This window comes from Lagopus leucura, unplaced genomic scaffold (genome assembly GCF_019238085.1).
Source record: "Lagopus leucura isolate 7727_CA_CO unplaced genomic scaffold, USGS_WTPT01 Super-Scaffold_100002, whole genome shotgun sequence".
NCBI lineage: Eukaryota > Metazoa > Chordata > Aves > Galliformes > Phasianidae > Lagopus > Lagopus leucura.
The window spans coordinates 33,971,900-33,989,108 of NW_024962263.1; the positions used below are offsets into that span (position 1 = coordinate 33,971,900).

At 34.8% G+C, this 17,209-nt stretch overlaps 1 protein-coding gene across 1 annotated transcript in view; it reads right to left on the reverse strand.

Moving 5' to 3' along the window:
- ZNF236 (zinc finger protein 236) overlaps positions 1 to 17,209 on the reverse strand; it is a 67,369-nt gene that overhangs the window by 39,788 nt on the left and 10,372 nt on the right. The window contains exons 4-10 of the mRNA XM_042868912.1: positions 15,569 to 15,747; positions 12,099 to 12,223; positions 9,300 to 9,472; positions 7,860 to 8,006; positions 6,595 to 6,666; positions 2,459 to 2,662; positions 748 to 976 (exon numbers count right to left, since the gene is read on the reverse strand). Of these exons, the coding sequence (XP_042724846.1) occupies positions 748 to 976; positions 2,459 to 2,662; positions 6,595 to 6,666; positions 7,860 to 8,006; positions 9,300 to 9,472; positions 12,099 to 12,223; positions 15,569 to 15,747 (1,129 nt within the window). The remainder of the gene's footprint in view (positions 1 to 747; positions 977 to 2,458; positions 2,663 to 6,594; positions 6,667 to 7,859; positions 8,007 to 9,299; positions 9,473 to 12,098; positions 12,224 to 15,568; positions 15,748 to 17,209) is intronic.

Below are 17,209 nucleotides of genomic sequence, written 5' to 3' on the forward strand. Positions count from 1 at the left end.
GCATAATGAACATATTTATGAAGTTACTAGGGACACAGCCAAACGATTGGCCATCTCCAACAGGCCAGCCTCTGAAGTACAGCAGCCATACTTGGAACAAAGAACTTCTAGCAACCTTAAAGTCCAAGCAACCGTAATACTAAACCTGCAATGAAGCACACTGTGAGAGAATACAGACTTGTACAAACAAAATAAAGTGTGGAGGCAGGATATTAACCTGTATCTACGATGACATAATCACATGAGTACTACCATCCCAAACATAGTTTTCATCAAAAGCACTATCCACAATGCCAATCTTTACTCCTCCTTTTACAGACTGTATCAGTAGCCATTACCTATATGAGGCAGCAGCACTATACCTATGTGAGGCCTCACTTCCAAAGACAAAAAGGAGAGCTTGCAACAACTCTCTGCTCCAGGGGATACCACAAAATCCCAATTAGCCTCAAAGAACAATGGGGAAAAAGGTATGGAAAATTTGTATTTTATAATTTTATGTCTTCTATTTTCTCTTCTATTCCAAGAACTTTTGGAAGATTTCATAGTATAACTTTACTTATTGCTACTCTGTCAACTAATGAAATTCATAAATGACATTAATCATAACTTACACAAACACTGTATTTTAGATAACGTAGATGATCCACAATATGTTTTGAGAAATCCCTTTATGAAGTCATCAACATCCCCAGAAATACTGCAGTCCTTACTGCACAAAAAATTAGCAAACAGTAGCAACATTACCAGGTAAAAATGGCGATTTTTTCTTAATAACCTTTTTTTCTTTTTTATCCAGTTTATCTGTGCTCTCTTGTTCCTTATCTTGTTCTGCATTATTAGAGTCAGCCTGGTGATTTGAGAGAGTCTGGACATCTGTGTTCTGATCCTGGGTCCCAGGAGTCTTAGCTTGGCTGCAGTCGGTAGAATGTGCGGAGACAGGAATTGAAGACAATCCACTATTCTCTAAAGCTTGCTAGATGAGGGAAAATAAAAATCTTCAGACTAGAAAAGAAGCATTCCCCACTTCTACCAATTTTTCTGAAATGACTATTCAGAAGGTACAATGCAAATATAATTAAAGGACTCACCTTTCAAAAATGTGCCAGCAGTCTCTATGGAGTCAGGCATTTGCCAGGAATATATAGCTAAGTCTTATACCCACTACATAAGATAACAGTTTCCCATTAACATTCAAATTTGAAGCCCATCAACTTGGGGAGAAGCCATAATTGGTATAATGAAAATGGAAGATGGCTATAATGAAAAAGGTAGCTAGGGAGACACCAACCCTAGACGTGTTCAAGAAATATTTAGACGTACTGAGGGACATGGTTTAGTGGGAAATATTGGTGATAGGTGGACGGTTGGACTGGATCATCTCAGAGGTCTTTTCCAACCTTGTTGATTCTATGATGTGATACATCAAAAAGAGATCTGGAAAACCTCAAAAGCCTCTATCAACAAACCATGGATAATTGTTTTACTGAGGCAAGAGCAACCACCCATTTTACGTATATCAGAAGAAACAGAGAGGATACCTTCATGGATGCTACTGCATCTGAGAAGATCTTGGATTAGAGACCTCAAGAATTCATTTCAATAGGATGGCACAAATATTTAATCACTTGGAACAAACCTTTTTTTTTTTTATTTTGTACAATATGTGTAGTACACTAAATGTTCATGCCTCAAACATTACTTTTTCTCTTCTTTTCAATATAGCTATCAAGACTATAGTTGTAATTCTGTATGGCTACATACAATTTTTCACGCATTAGAGATTTAGTACAGATAACACGCAGAACCTGAACAGAGCAACATAGAACATATGGGTCTTCCAAAAAAGAAATGGAAGTGGTGTTTAACAGGCTAGGTAAGAATAGATTAAAGGTTTGCAGGATATCAGCAATGCTACAGATGAATACACTCCACCTGCTCCACCCTGTTTGCATCTTTATGCAATGGAGGCTTCAAAACAAACACATAGTTGAACTACTGCCCTACAGCTCTTCCACTACACTACACAGTATTTCCTACTGCCAACATCAAGGACATATGATGGGCTAAACAAAACTCAACCTAGGAAGGAATTCGCACAGACAGTAAAGAATCAAATAGCCCATATTAACTCTAGGAATCATTACCAATGGTTGCACGACAAGCTGATTCTAGGCAAGAAAAAGGAACCAAAACATCCACATATGGGTGCGTCCACAGCTTTCTTCTGTCATGAAATCAATATCTGCAATCTTCCTTTTGCTATATTATATACAGCTGTATCTTGGCATGTTCCATTCCTATTCAATAGATCTTTGTAATTCTTTCTTAACCAATAAATCATTTGAAAATGCTGAAGGAATGCTACCCTTGAAAATGCTGAAGCCAAATATCACCAAAATAAAAATGATGAGTAAAACTATTGAAATGTAAAGCTGTTACCATACACAGCTCTTACCTGCAAAATATCTCTGTTGAGTCCCACAGCAATGTTGAGCTGCTGACCAGGTTGTTGAGGCTGGCTATTTTCTACAGCACCTGGTTCTGATAACTCAAGGAGTTGCTGGATGACATCAGTTACAGCCTGTTGTCCCTGATTAGCAGTAGCTGAAGACACCTGGTTTTCTGTCTGCTGAAGAAGTGGAGACCGGAAATGCGTGGCCTAAAACATACAGTAGTACATTTTTAAAGGAAGATGAAAATATACATGAACAGTGCCTGTTGGGCTCCTTATCAACGTGCATAATCAAGGAAGAAGCTGAAATTTATGTATGTAATAACAAAAGAACCTTCAATCAGTCTACAGAACCCAGAGATCAACTACTGAATTCCACATGTATACGTCACAAGAAAGACGCACAATGCTGAAACAAGTCCTTTCAACGAGTAACCTTCTATTAGCTGAGATGTTTTGTATGGTGTCATTAGTATTGTTACACTGAAACACTTCAGACCAAACAAAGCGCAAACTTGTATTCCTTCACCTTTCAACCTTCAAAATCTCTCAGCTTTAAGTGGATCCGTTTATACTTTGAAAGTTCAAATACACACAGAGAGCCGTATCAAAATAATCAAAAAATTCTACTCTTGAAATCAAATGTATTCAGCACTGATTAGATCACTGTATCTTAGCCACCTTAGTAACGAACAGGTAGAAAAGACAGAAGAAAACAGTATTTCTTTTAAAAATCACAAATGAAGGCTTTCTGTTCCCTCTCATCTATATATTCCTCTTTTCTATAAGAAATAGACCGCAAGAGCCTACTGTTATCGAATCAATTGCCTCTAATCATTCTACTGCAAAAAAAGATGTATTTATGTATCAACAGGAACTGGAATTCCATTTCTCTATAACACTCTCTATAATACTCCAGATATGTGTTTCAAACATTCACTTCCCTACCTGCAAAATAATCACTTCCAGGCATGAACATACATATATACATATATATATATATATATATATATATATATATATATATATATATATGTATATATATATATAAAAAACACTATATTCTTCTGGATCACTTCTGACAAGAAAGAAATCTCAGGTTTTCTGCACATTGTATTTCTGTATTTATCTTTCCCAGATATTTTCCTTATATTGATAAATTACACTGGACAGTTAAAATTACACTGTCACCCTATTTGAGGATGAACAATGAAAAGTTAGCTTTGTATCTGTTATATCCTGAGTATATCATTAAATACTTATGTTTTTGGACAAGAGTATTAAAGCACACCCTTATCTCATTACTCTTGCACGCACACAGCAGAACGGCACTTGCTATTTGATTGTTTTTACCATTAGTTTGTCTTTTTCACTTCACTAGTGAGAGGGATGAAAAGACGGAGTCTTTTCAGATTCCAATTTAGCAGAAGTCCAATCAACATTTCACTATCTATTTTACAAAAATAAAACACATCATGTGACATTTTCACTGAAACAACACTGAAGCAAAGCGTGTAGCAACTCCTTATAGAAACTACTTTTCTCCCTAAAACAGAGAAGCTCTAATACAGTGGGAAGCTGAGACTAAAAGATCTGTAAAATCTTCCAGGGCCCTAAAACAAGAAATAAGTGTTAAATTAAAGAACTGCTTGACATCATCTTGAAAATTACAGCATCACATATCTTCAGCCAGTTTGTTCACATATTATACAGCACTTTTATATCCAGTCTCACGAAGGTAATCTTTTTTGAAAAAATAATATGCACGCATACACAGTTTGTTTTTAATCCTACTAAGTTAGCTTCTTCATTATGAAGAGTTTTCAGTGGTCTCTTTCTAGGTCCCCCTCAGAGTACTTAAATATCTAAGTATCAAACAGTACAAAGTGTCATATTATTACTTTGTAATTCCACATTTCTTCAGTTAGAATAATGAACCTTGTGATCACATTTGGGCTGTCTGACCCGCTGAGTAAAACAGAGCACACGCTCTGGGTCAATTACTTCCCTAAGAAAAACTACCGTAATTTCTATAATCACTGCAGCAGCTTTCTCCATTGCTATCAAACTTCAGGAAGTTACTCCAACAGTACATCATCCATACTAAATTCTATACATTAAGTGTTAGTTTGTCTAGCTTAGGTCCTCAAATTCTTTTTCTTCCTCTTTTAATAAAAAGGCGATAGATTTTTCCCTTTTCTGCAAAACAGAAAATGAAGTGATTATTAAATATTTCCATCTGATGGGCAAAGTAGATAGAGCTCCTTTAATCTTTTTGATAAAAAAACACATCGTGAAAACTTTGGGAATTCTAATTGGTCTGATTCCTCTTGTATTTTTGAATACAGTTCATAAGAAGTGGACACTATAAACAGACATGATAAAAGCAAGAATTGTCAGAATGGAATAGAAACTGCAGATAAATTTTTCACTTTGACTTAAAGACTCTTCCCAAACTTTGTGGGCAAGGAAAACTTCAATTTTAGCTGGCATATTATTTATGACCTATTCAATCCCTATTTTAATGGGATTTTATATCCTTTGAATATGGCCTGCTTTCTTTTTCTACAGCATGCGATTTTATTCTTGTTTCAGAACACATATTGCTTGTTTGTACCCTAATTCACCAAGTAATCCACTGACTTGTCTTCTTTATAAATTACAACTTTCATATCATACAGATCAATGATGATTTTATATCCAGGTTGCTGATAAAATATTAACTTGTGTAGTGAAAATTATTAAGGGACTCAATCAGAAACAAAGTAACAGTGGTGACTCCCTGTAAATCCTATTGAAAATTTTCAGGAAGTTTTACTCACAATGCATAACATTCAATATGATGTACCATTCCATTTGAAAGTGGAAAACATTTTTGCTTTTTATAAGCTTCAGCAGAAGAAGAAAAAGAAGACTCATTAAGGGTGCAACAAGAAAACTAGCTCTACTTACAAAGTGAAAAAAAAAAGATGCTACATACAGGAAAAGCACTTACATATTTTTTTTAAAGCCATGTATGATACATCATACAGTTCCATGGAAGAATCAGAGCATTCATCCTAGGTCAACAAATCAACAGGAACTGTACATAAACAAGCAAGCTGTGCATCTGACAGCATGGAAAAAACAGGTTTTACATTGAAGGACATTAAAGGAGGAATATTTGAAAACATAAGGCAAAATTACTGTTGATTCATCTTGGTTTAGAAGTTTATAAGTTTCAGGTGATTTCATATGTTCCTTTCCCTCAAAATTCCTATAAATGTTACATTTTATCATTACTTCTTAAAAATAGAAGGTACCCTGGCAAGGGGAAAGAGAATTCCAGGTTCTTCTCTGCTGAATAAGAGTCAGGCTGTTCCCTCCCTGGTTTACTAGAACTACTACACATAAGTTGAAGCTGATTCTGCAAAATTGCATACAAACACTTGGTGGCCCAGGAGCTACTAAGGCATACTCTTGTGAAGATCACAGAATCACAGAATCACAGAATCACCCGGGTTGGAAGGGACCTCAAGGATCATGTAGTTCCAACCCCCCTGCCTAGCAGGGTCACCAAACATACACATTCACATCAGGTTGCCCAGGACCCCGTCCAACCTGGCCTTGAACACGTCCAAGGACGGGGCATCCACAACCTCCCTGGGCAGCCCGTTCCAGGGCCTAACCACTCTCCTTGTAAAGATGCAAGCTTGAAGACCCTAAGACTAAAAATGAAATTGGAGCCAGCACTCTCACTTGCTATGCAAGAATATCAGGCAGTTCTTGGAGGAGGGAGCAGTTAGGTACCTGTTGGGAGCAATGGATCTATCAATGGGATACACAACAGTGTATCTTGTGTATCAGTAACAGTGTAACATCAGTGTAACAGTGTAACGCTTGCCACCATTCTGAAGAACTAAAATGCTTGATCAGAATTATGAGCTTAAAGCTGTGTAACAAATGTGGGAATACAATCCATATAAGATCTGTTCAATTCCTAAATACCCAGTTACATTGATCAGGAAGTCTGCCTTCATCTATTAGTTGACAAATCTATCACAGAGGACAACTGCAAATTTTTTTCACCAAGAAGCTGACAAAAGTCTGTGAAAGTTCCACCTGTTTTTAGCCTTGACAAACGAAAACTCTATACTTACGTTCTTCCACTTATTATCAACAGGTTGCAAAAGATTAGCAGGAGATGTTGTTAAAGGCTGGGTGACAGAGTCCTACAAATAAATTTTAAAAAGCATTTTTAGACTTTTAACACCAGGAGAAAAAAAAAAAAAAAAAAAAACAGCAGAAGTATCAGTTCCACAGCTCATTTTCCCCACAATATGGGCTAAGGACAGAAAAAAAAAAAAACTATGGGAAAAAAATGCAATTGTGCATGTAATCACTAGTGTTGCTTCATAGTTTTATATACATTAAATAAACACAAATTACAGGAACTGGTATCAGTTTCACCTGAGCTATAAGCTCAGATGCTGCAGAAGACAACAGCAGCCTTGCAGTAAGTATATTTTTCAAGATGTACCTAAGTATGAGAATAATATGAATTCTTCAAATCAAGTGACTTCAAGTTTTGGAACGTATATACTAAGGACAATCATTGCTCATCCTCACATCCATATCAAGGGATGGCAGACAAACCACAGACTTCAGCACAGGACAAGTACAATGGAGATTAGCTGTTAGAGAAGCTCTGTAAGTTGAGATCAAACTGAGGAAGACAGTTCTTATCTCAGAACACCAGTGCTACCACCTTTCTACAGCAATAAAAAAATCCATCATTAAACCTCTGCAACTTCAGATACTAAATTAAATATAAAGAGTTTAACACTCTCGCAATACATCAGTCAATTTTGTTCTACTTGTTAAGCTTTTTAAGACGAATTCTGTCTCTTCTATTTTGCTTACGCTATTGTATAGAGTTATTCCTTTCCATTGCCTTCATGCAAGCAAAGATGGACACACGAGGCAAAAATTATGGTAACACACTTCTCTAATATCAATATGCAATTCAAAAGGAAAATAATCAATCAAGCTAAACAAAGCAAGAAAATCACAGCTGGCCAGAGAAAGGAAATATTTGGTAGTAAGAGTTTTTTTTTCCATTCTTCCAATTAGTTTTGTTACATAGAGAGAAAACTTCTCTTTCCCATACAACCTGCAAGTACCAAAGCTATACTTGAATTAGATGTAGAATAAAATCTTCACGTTTTCATCTAAACCCTCAAATTATAAATGCTGGTGTTTCAATACGCAAATTATTTTTTTTTAAATGGCAAAACTTTGAAAGAGCAGAAGACATAAGAGAGGTCAAAACCAAAAACAGCTGTAACCATATGAAGAATTACTGGTTAAAACACAGACCTACTTAAACGCTTAAGGGGATTTTTGTGATTCAAGTGAAGCTTACCGCTGTAACATGAGATACATCTGTTGAAGAGCTTGCAGAATTCTGTGGACCACCCATGTGCATCTTGCTGATATGCGTGTTTAAACTACCCAAGCTTTTGAAGACACAGCTACATTCTGTACAGTTGTAGGTAGGGCCATTCTTCACCTTCACGAAAAGGAAGAAGTTGAAGTACATTTTCCCTAAAACTATCTAATTTTTTTAATCATTATTTATCCAACTAACAAACATACACTGCCATTATAAGAGACAAAATATTTTATTTCCCCAATTTATTGATATTCTGTTATACAATCAGTTTGGAATCTTTCTGCTACAAAGTTAATGGTAATCTGCCTGCATTACTCACCTATTACTGCTTTTCAATGTTTAAAAGCACCAGAGAGGAAAACAAATGTCATCTGGCATATGAGGCCTCAAGATTTCTCTTTCCTTAATATTTGCGACTATTACATACTTGGAAACAAAACCAAAATGCATCTTTATCAAATAAGACATGCTTGAAAATTTAACAACATACAAAATGCAAATTCAAGTTAGGGAAAACAAGGGGAAAAAAATGCAAGTTAAAAAAAAATGCATCTTCTGTTTATTTCTTTTTTTTTTTTTTTTTTTTTCCCTTTTTTTTTTCTCTAACAAAGATGATATTCTATATGCAGCAAAAAGAAAGACAGTTGCCTCTACCTATTTATACCTCCAAAATCAAAGCTAGGTCTCTGTTTATGAGTACTGCCATCTATGAAACACTGAAATCAGAAAGATAATTACTGAAAAAGATTGCTCAGTCAACATTGCTCAGAAGACTACATTACAATATTACAGCAGTGCCTTCAGTATCTTAAAAGTTGTCTGTCACAAAGAAAAAAGTATCAGCATAAAGAGGTCTGTGATTTTTGTGGCTTTAAAAACAAAACTTATTTTGCAACTTCCTTCTTCCTGTAAAGGAAAAGCTTCTAAAGGGGGCTGTAAGATACACTATTCAAAGACAAATATGAACTGTGCTTTATGTTGGAGTAAGCAGGTTGCTATTGGGATTGAAATTACTCAACATTTTCTACTTTGCTGTTTACAGCTTACTTTGATCTGATTTTAGCCCTCAATCTCCTGAGACTGCCACAAATGCCATTTTTAGCCATTAAAAAAAAAAAATCACAATTATGTTTTCATCTTTGAATGTTCTGAAAAAGCAATGGTAAATGAAGGCTTTGCTACTTATCCTAAGAATCTGTTTATGCAGATTAAGCTATTCTAGGAAAGCTGAATTTGCAGGTAAAACCAACAAACCAATAGCAACACTACAACAGAAAATCTGCAGTGGCTGCAGAAAGCACCAGCGTGCACAGGAATAGCAAACAGGACATTTTAAATACTGAAAATAAAAGGTTAAAAACCAATAAGCAGTATATTAGCACCAACCACTTTATGAATAATTGTATTTACCTCTGAATGAACTCTCTGTATGTGTGATTGAAGATTGCCTTTCTGAGAAAAGGCAGCAGGACAAAAGGCACAAGCATGGGGTTTTTCACCAGTGTGCTTGATCATATGGGTCTGCAACGCCCCCTTCTGGTTAAAGGCTTTTCCACATTCACTACATTTAAACGGTCTTTCACCTAAAGGAAAAAAAAAGTTTAAGGGATTTCAACATGTCTTAGCAGTTTCCTGTACGTATAATGAAATTTTATCAGCTAAAATAAAGTACCGCATACAGATAAAGGCATGTACGTAATTACAGGTTTAAAACAGACACATTATTAGGTGATATTTTTGTGAAGAGTGTTCAGAACAGCTTTCCTTAGTTCAGAAAGCTACTGTGCAAATGCACCGGAGGAAGAGAAATGTGAAAAAGCAAAAAATCTGTCCATAAAAAATTCTTACAGAAACACTGAGAAAGATGTATAGCCTCCACCCTCAACGAGTATTAACAGTTATTCAATTCTTGCAACCATCCATCCCCAAAAAATGAAGTCAAATGTTGTTATTATTCAAGACACCGTATAGACTTGCTCAAAAATTAAAAACCTTGAATGTTCTCTTTCAATATTTCATTTAGTACAAAACACGAGAGAAAATCCTAGTTAATGATGTTTGAGAATCTGCTGCTATTCCCTGATGTTAAGTGTGTTCAACATTGTATATACTTAGTTATTTCCACACTGATTAAACATAAAAAATAGTCCCCACAAATCTTAAGTGACGAAATGTAATAAACCTACATTAACTCATTACAAAGCAGTTATACACTGACAAAGCACAAAATCCAGTACCTTGCCAGCTTTCGTCTCAACTGACTCCTAGAAATCTCCACTGTAAACTCAGCATTAATATATATATATATATTTATATATATATATATATATTTTTTTTTTTAATGAAACAGTTCAACAGTGATAACTCCAAGACCCTGAAAAAATTTGTTACTTTGCTCTGCATACTTCTATAGCAAAATCACTACAGACATGCTACATCTAGCTAAAAGATGTGAGTAACAGCATGCGATAAATATCAGATACATATAATTTAAATGAATATTTTATATTACTTCTTATGATGTCGAGAGCTATAATTTGGTCTAGTTTAAAAAGATTAATTCTTAATTAATCTCACTGTTTGCAGAAAAAGGCAGTTTTCTGGAACAGGTTACAAAGAACACCGCAGTATCAAATCTTAAGGAATATACATTTTCTGCTCTATTGCCTTTGAGTTCAGATGATTTCTTTCATGTCTATGGGTTTTGGTATGGCATTTTTAACACAGATTAAAATACTGAACATGTAAAGGCTCCAAATAATAGGTATAAGAAAAAAAGTAATGCAATTACAACACCAGTGTATGCACTGTAATAGCACCACAGCCATGCTCTTTTCAAAATTAAAGGAACACATATTCTAAAGTCTCACAAAGATTTAGTACCTCAAGTAACTAAATTCACAGTCTGTCTGGCATTCAAAGCAATAATATACTTTCAATTAAATTGTTATTTCCTAACTGCTTGAAACTTAGAGTGACCTATGGTCACGTGCAGATGGGGACAATCTATTTTCTGTCTCTTGTTTCATTCTGCAAAAGAACTACAAAAGCTCTTCAAGCTTTTACATTTTCACAGAAGTATCCTCAACCAACTGTAGTTTTGCCTCCTCAATTCTGGTTAGAATAGGTATAACAATGTATCTACACAGACTCTAAAACAGTAAAACTATTTTTCAATGACATTTGTGAATGTTATTTTGATGTAACCTTTAAAGCAGGTACAAGAGTGACCTCCTGTGTCATTGTATCATGACTAAAAATCTGTAAAACTTGAAAAGATTCCTATGATAAGGTAACACAATCGAATTCTATGGGAATTTTTATTTCTCTATTGGTCAACAGTAACTTCCACATAGAGTGACTCTTCACATGATTGCCTGCACACATGGCTAATGCAAAGAACACTATGCACTTACCTAATTTACTACTTATATTAGCAAAAAACTAAACAGCAATTTATTCACAAGACAGAAAACAAGTTTTACATCACTGGAGAACCTTTTGTGAAGGTTTGGTTTAAAGCCAAACTCATACTATATAATGCATGGCTGGTTAAAACTTTAGAACTAATACCACAGTTCCAGGAACTAAACTTTTGCATTATTTTCTACTGCACACTTTCAGTTATTAATATTGCTTAAGGGTTAAACAAATACATATATTTATTACAGTAATTTAGCCAAAAACCCTGCTATTCATTCCACAATGAATATTTTCTTTAATTATCAAAACTGAGTCTAAGCTTACCACCTCCTAAGCTTACTTTGGGCATCTTGAACATGTCAATTACAGTAAGTTCAGAATACATATAGCAGTAACTTTAAACACATCAATTTAAAAAAAAAAAAAAAAAAAAAAAAAAAAAAAAAAAAAAAAAGCAAGGCCACTATGTTTGAAGTACTATTCACTGTCTTAAATTTCTACTATTTTTGTGATGGTAACTTTCAGAATCTGTTTGCAATTTAAGATCTTAATTAGAACAGTCTCTTGATCTAGGGACTCAAATTTTCTGGCCCACTGAAACTTTAGGTACCAAAAATTTTTTCTGTAAAAGAAATAAAAATAAAAAGAATAGTATGAAGTACTTAAATTTTTCATAATAACAAGCCAAACACATTAACAGCACTTCCACATCCCCACACATACAAAAGTATTCAGCATCTCTCAGGTTAATGAAATTTTGTGAAATAATTATTTCTACAGTCTTACCAGTATGAATTCTAACATGTCGAGTTAACTGACTTGGTTTCTGGAACGTCTTTCCACAGTGAGGACATGAATAGGTGAACCCACTTCTGTCAATATTTCTGTTATAAGACCTGGTATTTGATACCCTGTCATTAAAAAAAAAAGTTAACATCAAAGTCTTATTTTGAAGGAGCCCATTTTACAGTTTTTTTTTCTTTTTTTTAACAAACTTGAAAAGTGATGACAATATATACAGCATCAGCCACATCAGTGAAAATAAAATCTTTAATAATATTGAATGATCGATGGAAAGTACTTGGAGTACTTTTCTAGGCCTATCCAGATAATACAAATAATTGTACAGTTATTTCAGCAACCAAATTGGTAGATCTTACAGGTTCTCTAGAGAATTTCACTGTAAATTCATCTAGAGTGACTTCACAACTATGGTTTCTATGGGAACTTTCAACATTGCAACTCGTTTCTGTTTCTTGCACACAGCAAAATCTTAGTTCTTAACTACAAGTGTCTTATGAACCACCGCACAAATGCAGTTGCTTAAGTCTAACAAGAACATGTTAAGGATTTAATATCTCAAGCATGTATCATGATCTCCAAAGCTACAGTAACAGATACATAGACATGTAATTGATCTCTGTACAAATCAAACTAATCAATAATGTAGAAAAAGAACACCTGATTTTACTGAGGGGGGAAAAAAATGTCAAAAAGCCAGGTGGCCCTAAAGACCATTACAACAACTCAATGGAAACAAGAAGCAGTAAGCAAATCAATGCGACATCTACAGCGCTCCACAATTTCCATAATGCCTGAGAATTTACATCTATATGGTAATTCAGCTTGGCAGTTCTGCTCAAAATTACAGATTTAAATACCCAGTGTTTTCCTGAAAACCAGAGAAATAAGAATTAGCTAATATGGATCAGATGTGCAAAAATATACAAGCACCTTGAAGCACAAGCTGGTATAACAACACGAAAAACAGCAGGGAAGTTACAGTCTGTGCAGGAGGAAATCTACACTTTTCAAATGATGCATTTTTTCTCCTCTAAAAGAATACAATGTCAATTTAACAGGCAGTACATTTTCTTTTCTAGTTACTTGAACTTTTACATGCATTTTACAACTTTTCTTTTTAATATTCTTGCAGAACAAGCAGAGTCTGGACAAAATTGTTACTGATACATGTTAACTGTATCTACTAAAATTTACTGAAGTATGCAGAATAAAATCTGCTAAAGACTGAAGAGCAGTAGAGACAGCACACCTCCGCCACTAGAGGTGTTCAAGGCCAGGTTGGATGGGGCCCTGGGCAGCCTGGTCTAGTATTAAATGGGGAGGTTGGCAGCACTGCCTGCGGCAAGGGGATGGAGCTTCATGATCCTTCAGGTCCCTTCCAACCCAAGCCACAATTCTATGAGTAGGACAGACTTTAGAAACCATCCTTCTTTTCACCTCAGGACGATAGATGTACACCAGCCTGATGCACTCTTTGAGGAGAAATTACATCTGTTTAAACTATAGCTGTGATATTTTAACAAGGAAATACAATACATGCCTCCAACTTGAAAACAGCTGAAGGGATTTCAGCATTTACAGATACATTGATAATTTTAAATTATGGATTTTGTAATAGTTTTTATTCAGATATTTCAGAGACAGAACAGATACCTCTAAGGAAGGGGAACTACATTCTATTTCAGGAAAGAAAAAATTGAAAATATTAAAAGCCTTGCTTCCTTAACTCCTAATAAATCCCTGAAGCTTATTTTATAATGAAAAGCAGGAAATAAATAATAAGATCTTTACCTACATATGTAGATCCTTGAACCTTAAATAAATATTATACTGTATACTGTTAAGCTAATTAGATGAAACATTTACTTCTCATACTTCCTCTGAACAATATGAGAGGACTGAGTCAAATGAAAATTCAGAATTTCTACTGAAGAACAGAAGACCAGAGCTATGTTAGCTTTTCGATGAAGCAGCTCCTGCAACTAGCTAAACTGGTTCACATACTCAAGTTGCTTTGGAACTGCTGGCAAAAAGACAGTAAATAACTATTGTAAACAATTTCTGGAACACAAATGCAATGTTTCCACATCTCAATTGATAAATAAAGTAGATCTTAATAACATAAAACAGAATTATGTTCAAAAATTATGTTCAAGAAAATGAAGATTAACAAATGATGGAGCTGTGCTTTCCTGCAAGACCAAAGGAGTTACTCTTCAAGAAAGAATCTGAATGAAAATACCAGAAATAACTCCTCTTCCTGTTTTGCCATTAACCACTGTCAAAATTGATGCTGTTATCAATTTTGTCCCTCTCTGTCAAGCAAAACTTTCCATCTTCAACATTTTTAAAAGTAAATTAAAACTACTCATATATCTCACATCAAAACACAAGATGCGTAATACTCTCTCAAAATCACAGTTGCCATTATAATCATTCATGTATTTTTCTCATTATCCTAACTTATAAAGGAGACATCCACAATAAGAACTTGCTTCTTGACTCATAGTATACACTTACGTGACTCAGTACAAACATAGCAAACCCATACTTCAAACTCTCAATTTACAGTTTGCACAGAGAAACTGCAATTCTTATTTAAACCCTCTGAAACATAACTAACAAGATCTCTCGACCTGTAAAAGCTGCCTATAAGCAGAATAGGAAATGCCTGACATTTCTCATTTTGTTGTTTTCATTTCTCCTGCAGATTATTTCTTATAAAAAAATCTTAGGCTTTCTTAATACATAGTTTATATATAAACTATATATAAACTTTCTTAATACAATTTACCTTAAACTAAACCAACAGAAGTGTTTCTTTCAACTAACTTAATTTTCACCTTCCTAAGATGGAATCAAATTACACTGCTGAAAGAATTTATTGAACAAATATTTACCTAAAGCAAGAGCAACACTTACTAGGGTTCTTTCTTTCCCTTCATTATGTGCTTTTTCAGATTTGCAAGAAACTCAGGGAAGGTCATGAAAGAGCTACTAGGAAAAAAGTACTAAACTGCAAGGAACAGTTTATTTCTTTGACAAGGGAAAGCATTAAGATTTGCATTACAGTAACTATAAGAAACTACAGTAACTACATAAAGTTTACACAGGTTTGCTTCAGTACTGCTACTGGACTTCAGAATCACATGAAGGCACTTCAGAATGCAGTCTGTGTTAAAAAAAACACCACACAAACCCATATGCTTAACCTGTATGCAGACAGAACTGTGCTTAGTATGGGCCTCCAAATACAAAAACAGCCTTCACAAATGATCACCTAGTTTAGCAAGGATTTACGAACCAATGCTATTTCAGAACAGCATACCAAAGAAAGGAAACAACCAGCACAGGTTATGGTACTTTAATGACTGGAAATGCTACTCCTGCCTTCCTAGCTATTACCTTCAAAGTAACATCTTCTCATTTTGTTACAAAACTGTGATTGTCACCTTATTTTATAGTGAGTTTTCATATGCTCCTTCAGCTGTGAGGAAGTTTCAAATTCCCTTTTGCAAGATTTGCAGCTGTGGACCCTATTGCCTGCCAGTTCTTGACGATGCTCTTCCATGTGTATGGACAGCTGACTCTGCAACGTAAATTCATCTCCACACTCTGAACAGATAAGATTCTGAAACAGATAATAGAGACTCGTTTTTAAAAAGATTCACAAATACAAGTTCTGCTCAAGTAGGTGCATGAATACTTCTAAGGACTTTGGCAGCTAGAAGCAAACACCAATAAAAGTATACAAGTGAAAAAAGTTTAAGCCACGTAATATAAATCATGAACCACTGCACACTTATGGTAATACTTATCTTCTAGAAAACTCCACCTGAACTGAACTGCGTATGAGTTTGTAAGTAACAGCAACAAGCAGTTCAGTACTGTCATCTCTGCTCTCTGTTTCTTTGGTCGCATCTTTCAAGATATACACCATGACTTACCTCAATGCTAGAAATCTACATAAACATTTGAGGAAAAAAAACACCACCACCAAAATACTTCCTAACTAAAAATACTTTAACAGCAGATGTAAAGATTTTACACTTCTACTATTAAAAACATACAGAATATCACTTACTCTTTAAAAGTAAACCCACCGCAGTCACTACTGACTTACCTTAAGCTATCCCCACAGACAAAACAACAGAAATGAGCAGCGACGCAGCAAGGGAAACACACCCCACTGCTAATTTAAGTTTTTATACTGCTCATCTGGAAAAACATGCCAGGACCACGTTCTATGAACTACAGGGTATAACGTTCAAATTCCAGTTCTCCAAGGACAAGTCCATATGCACAATCACTGGGAAAGTCACTCTTGCAATTCTCTAAATTAATTACTATGTTCATTTCTGTTTTAGCACAGAATTACGTTGTATTACAAGCAGGGATTCGTTACAACTGAAAAGCATTGATATTTTTCTAAGTTTGATTTTTAAGCTGCAGACTGATTTTTTTTAAATTGGGAGGCATCACAATCTATTCTTCTGACATATGCTCCTAATATGAAAATCAGAGTAATTGAAGTGTAGAAATGAGTAACAGAAATCACTTTTGAGCATCTTCCTTGCTGTTCAATTTTCTTCTTCTAATGCTTCTGGCAATCACAAAAAATCAAGTTCCCCCAGTAAATTAAACTGTTTGGTGTTATATATATGTTAACACCCCAAACTGCACAGTCCTCTCATTTTAACTCAGTAGTGACTACTTAAACAAAAAGGAAAAATAGGAGGTCTCAAAAAACAGCTTCATGATACAAGAGATTGTGAACAAGTCTCAGCCGTAATAAAAATACACTAACAGAATACAGAAACGTTCACAAAGACTAGGAATTATCTAATATGACATAAGCCATGGAAATGATCACACAGGCTATTATTACACGTGGGCCTATCAATGTACATAAAATGACCAAAATCACTCCAAATTGGAAGTATTTATAAATAACTGAGACAAATGGTTAGGTAGGATTAGTTTTATCTATTGCGCATTCATCAATTAATGATTACTGATTGTATATGAACACTACTGAATGTGCACAGATTCTGTAGGAGAATGCACAATTGGAACACTTGTTTATATCTGAT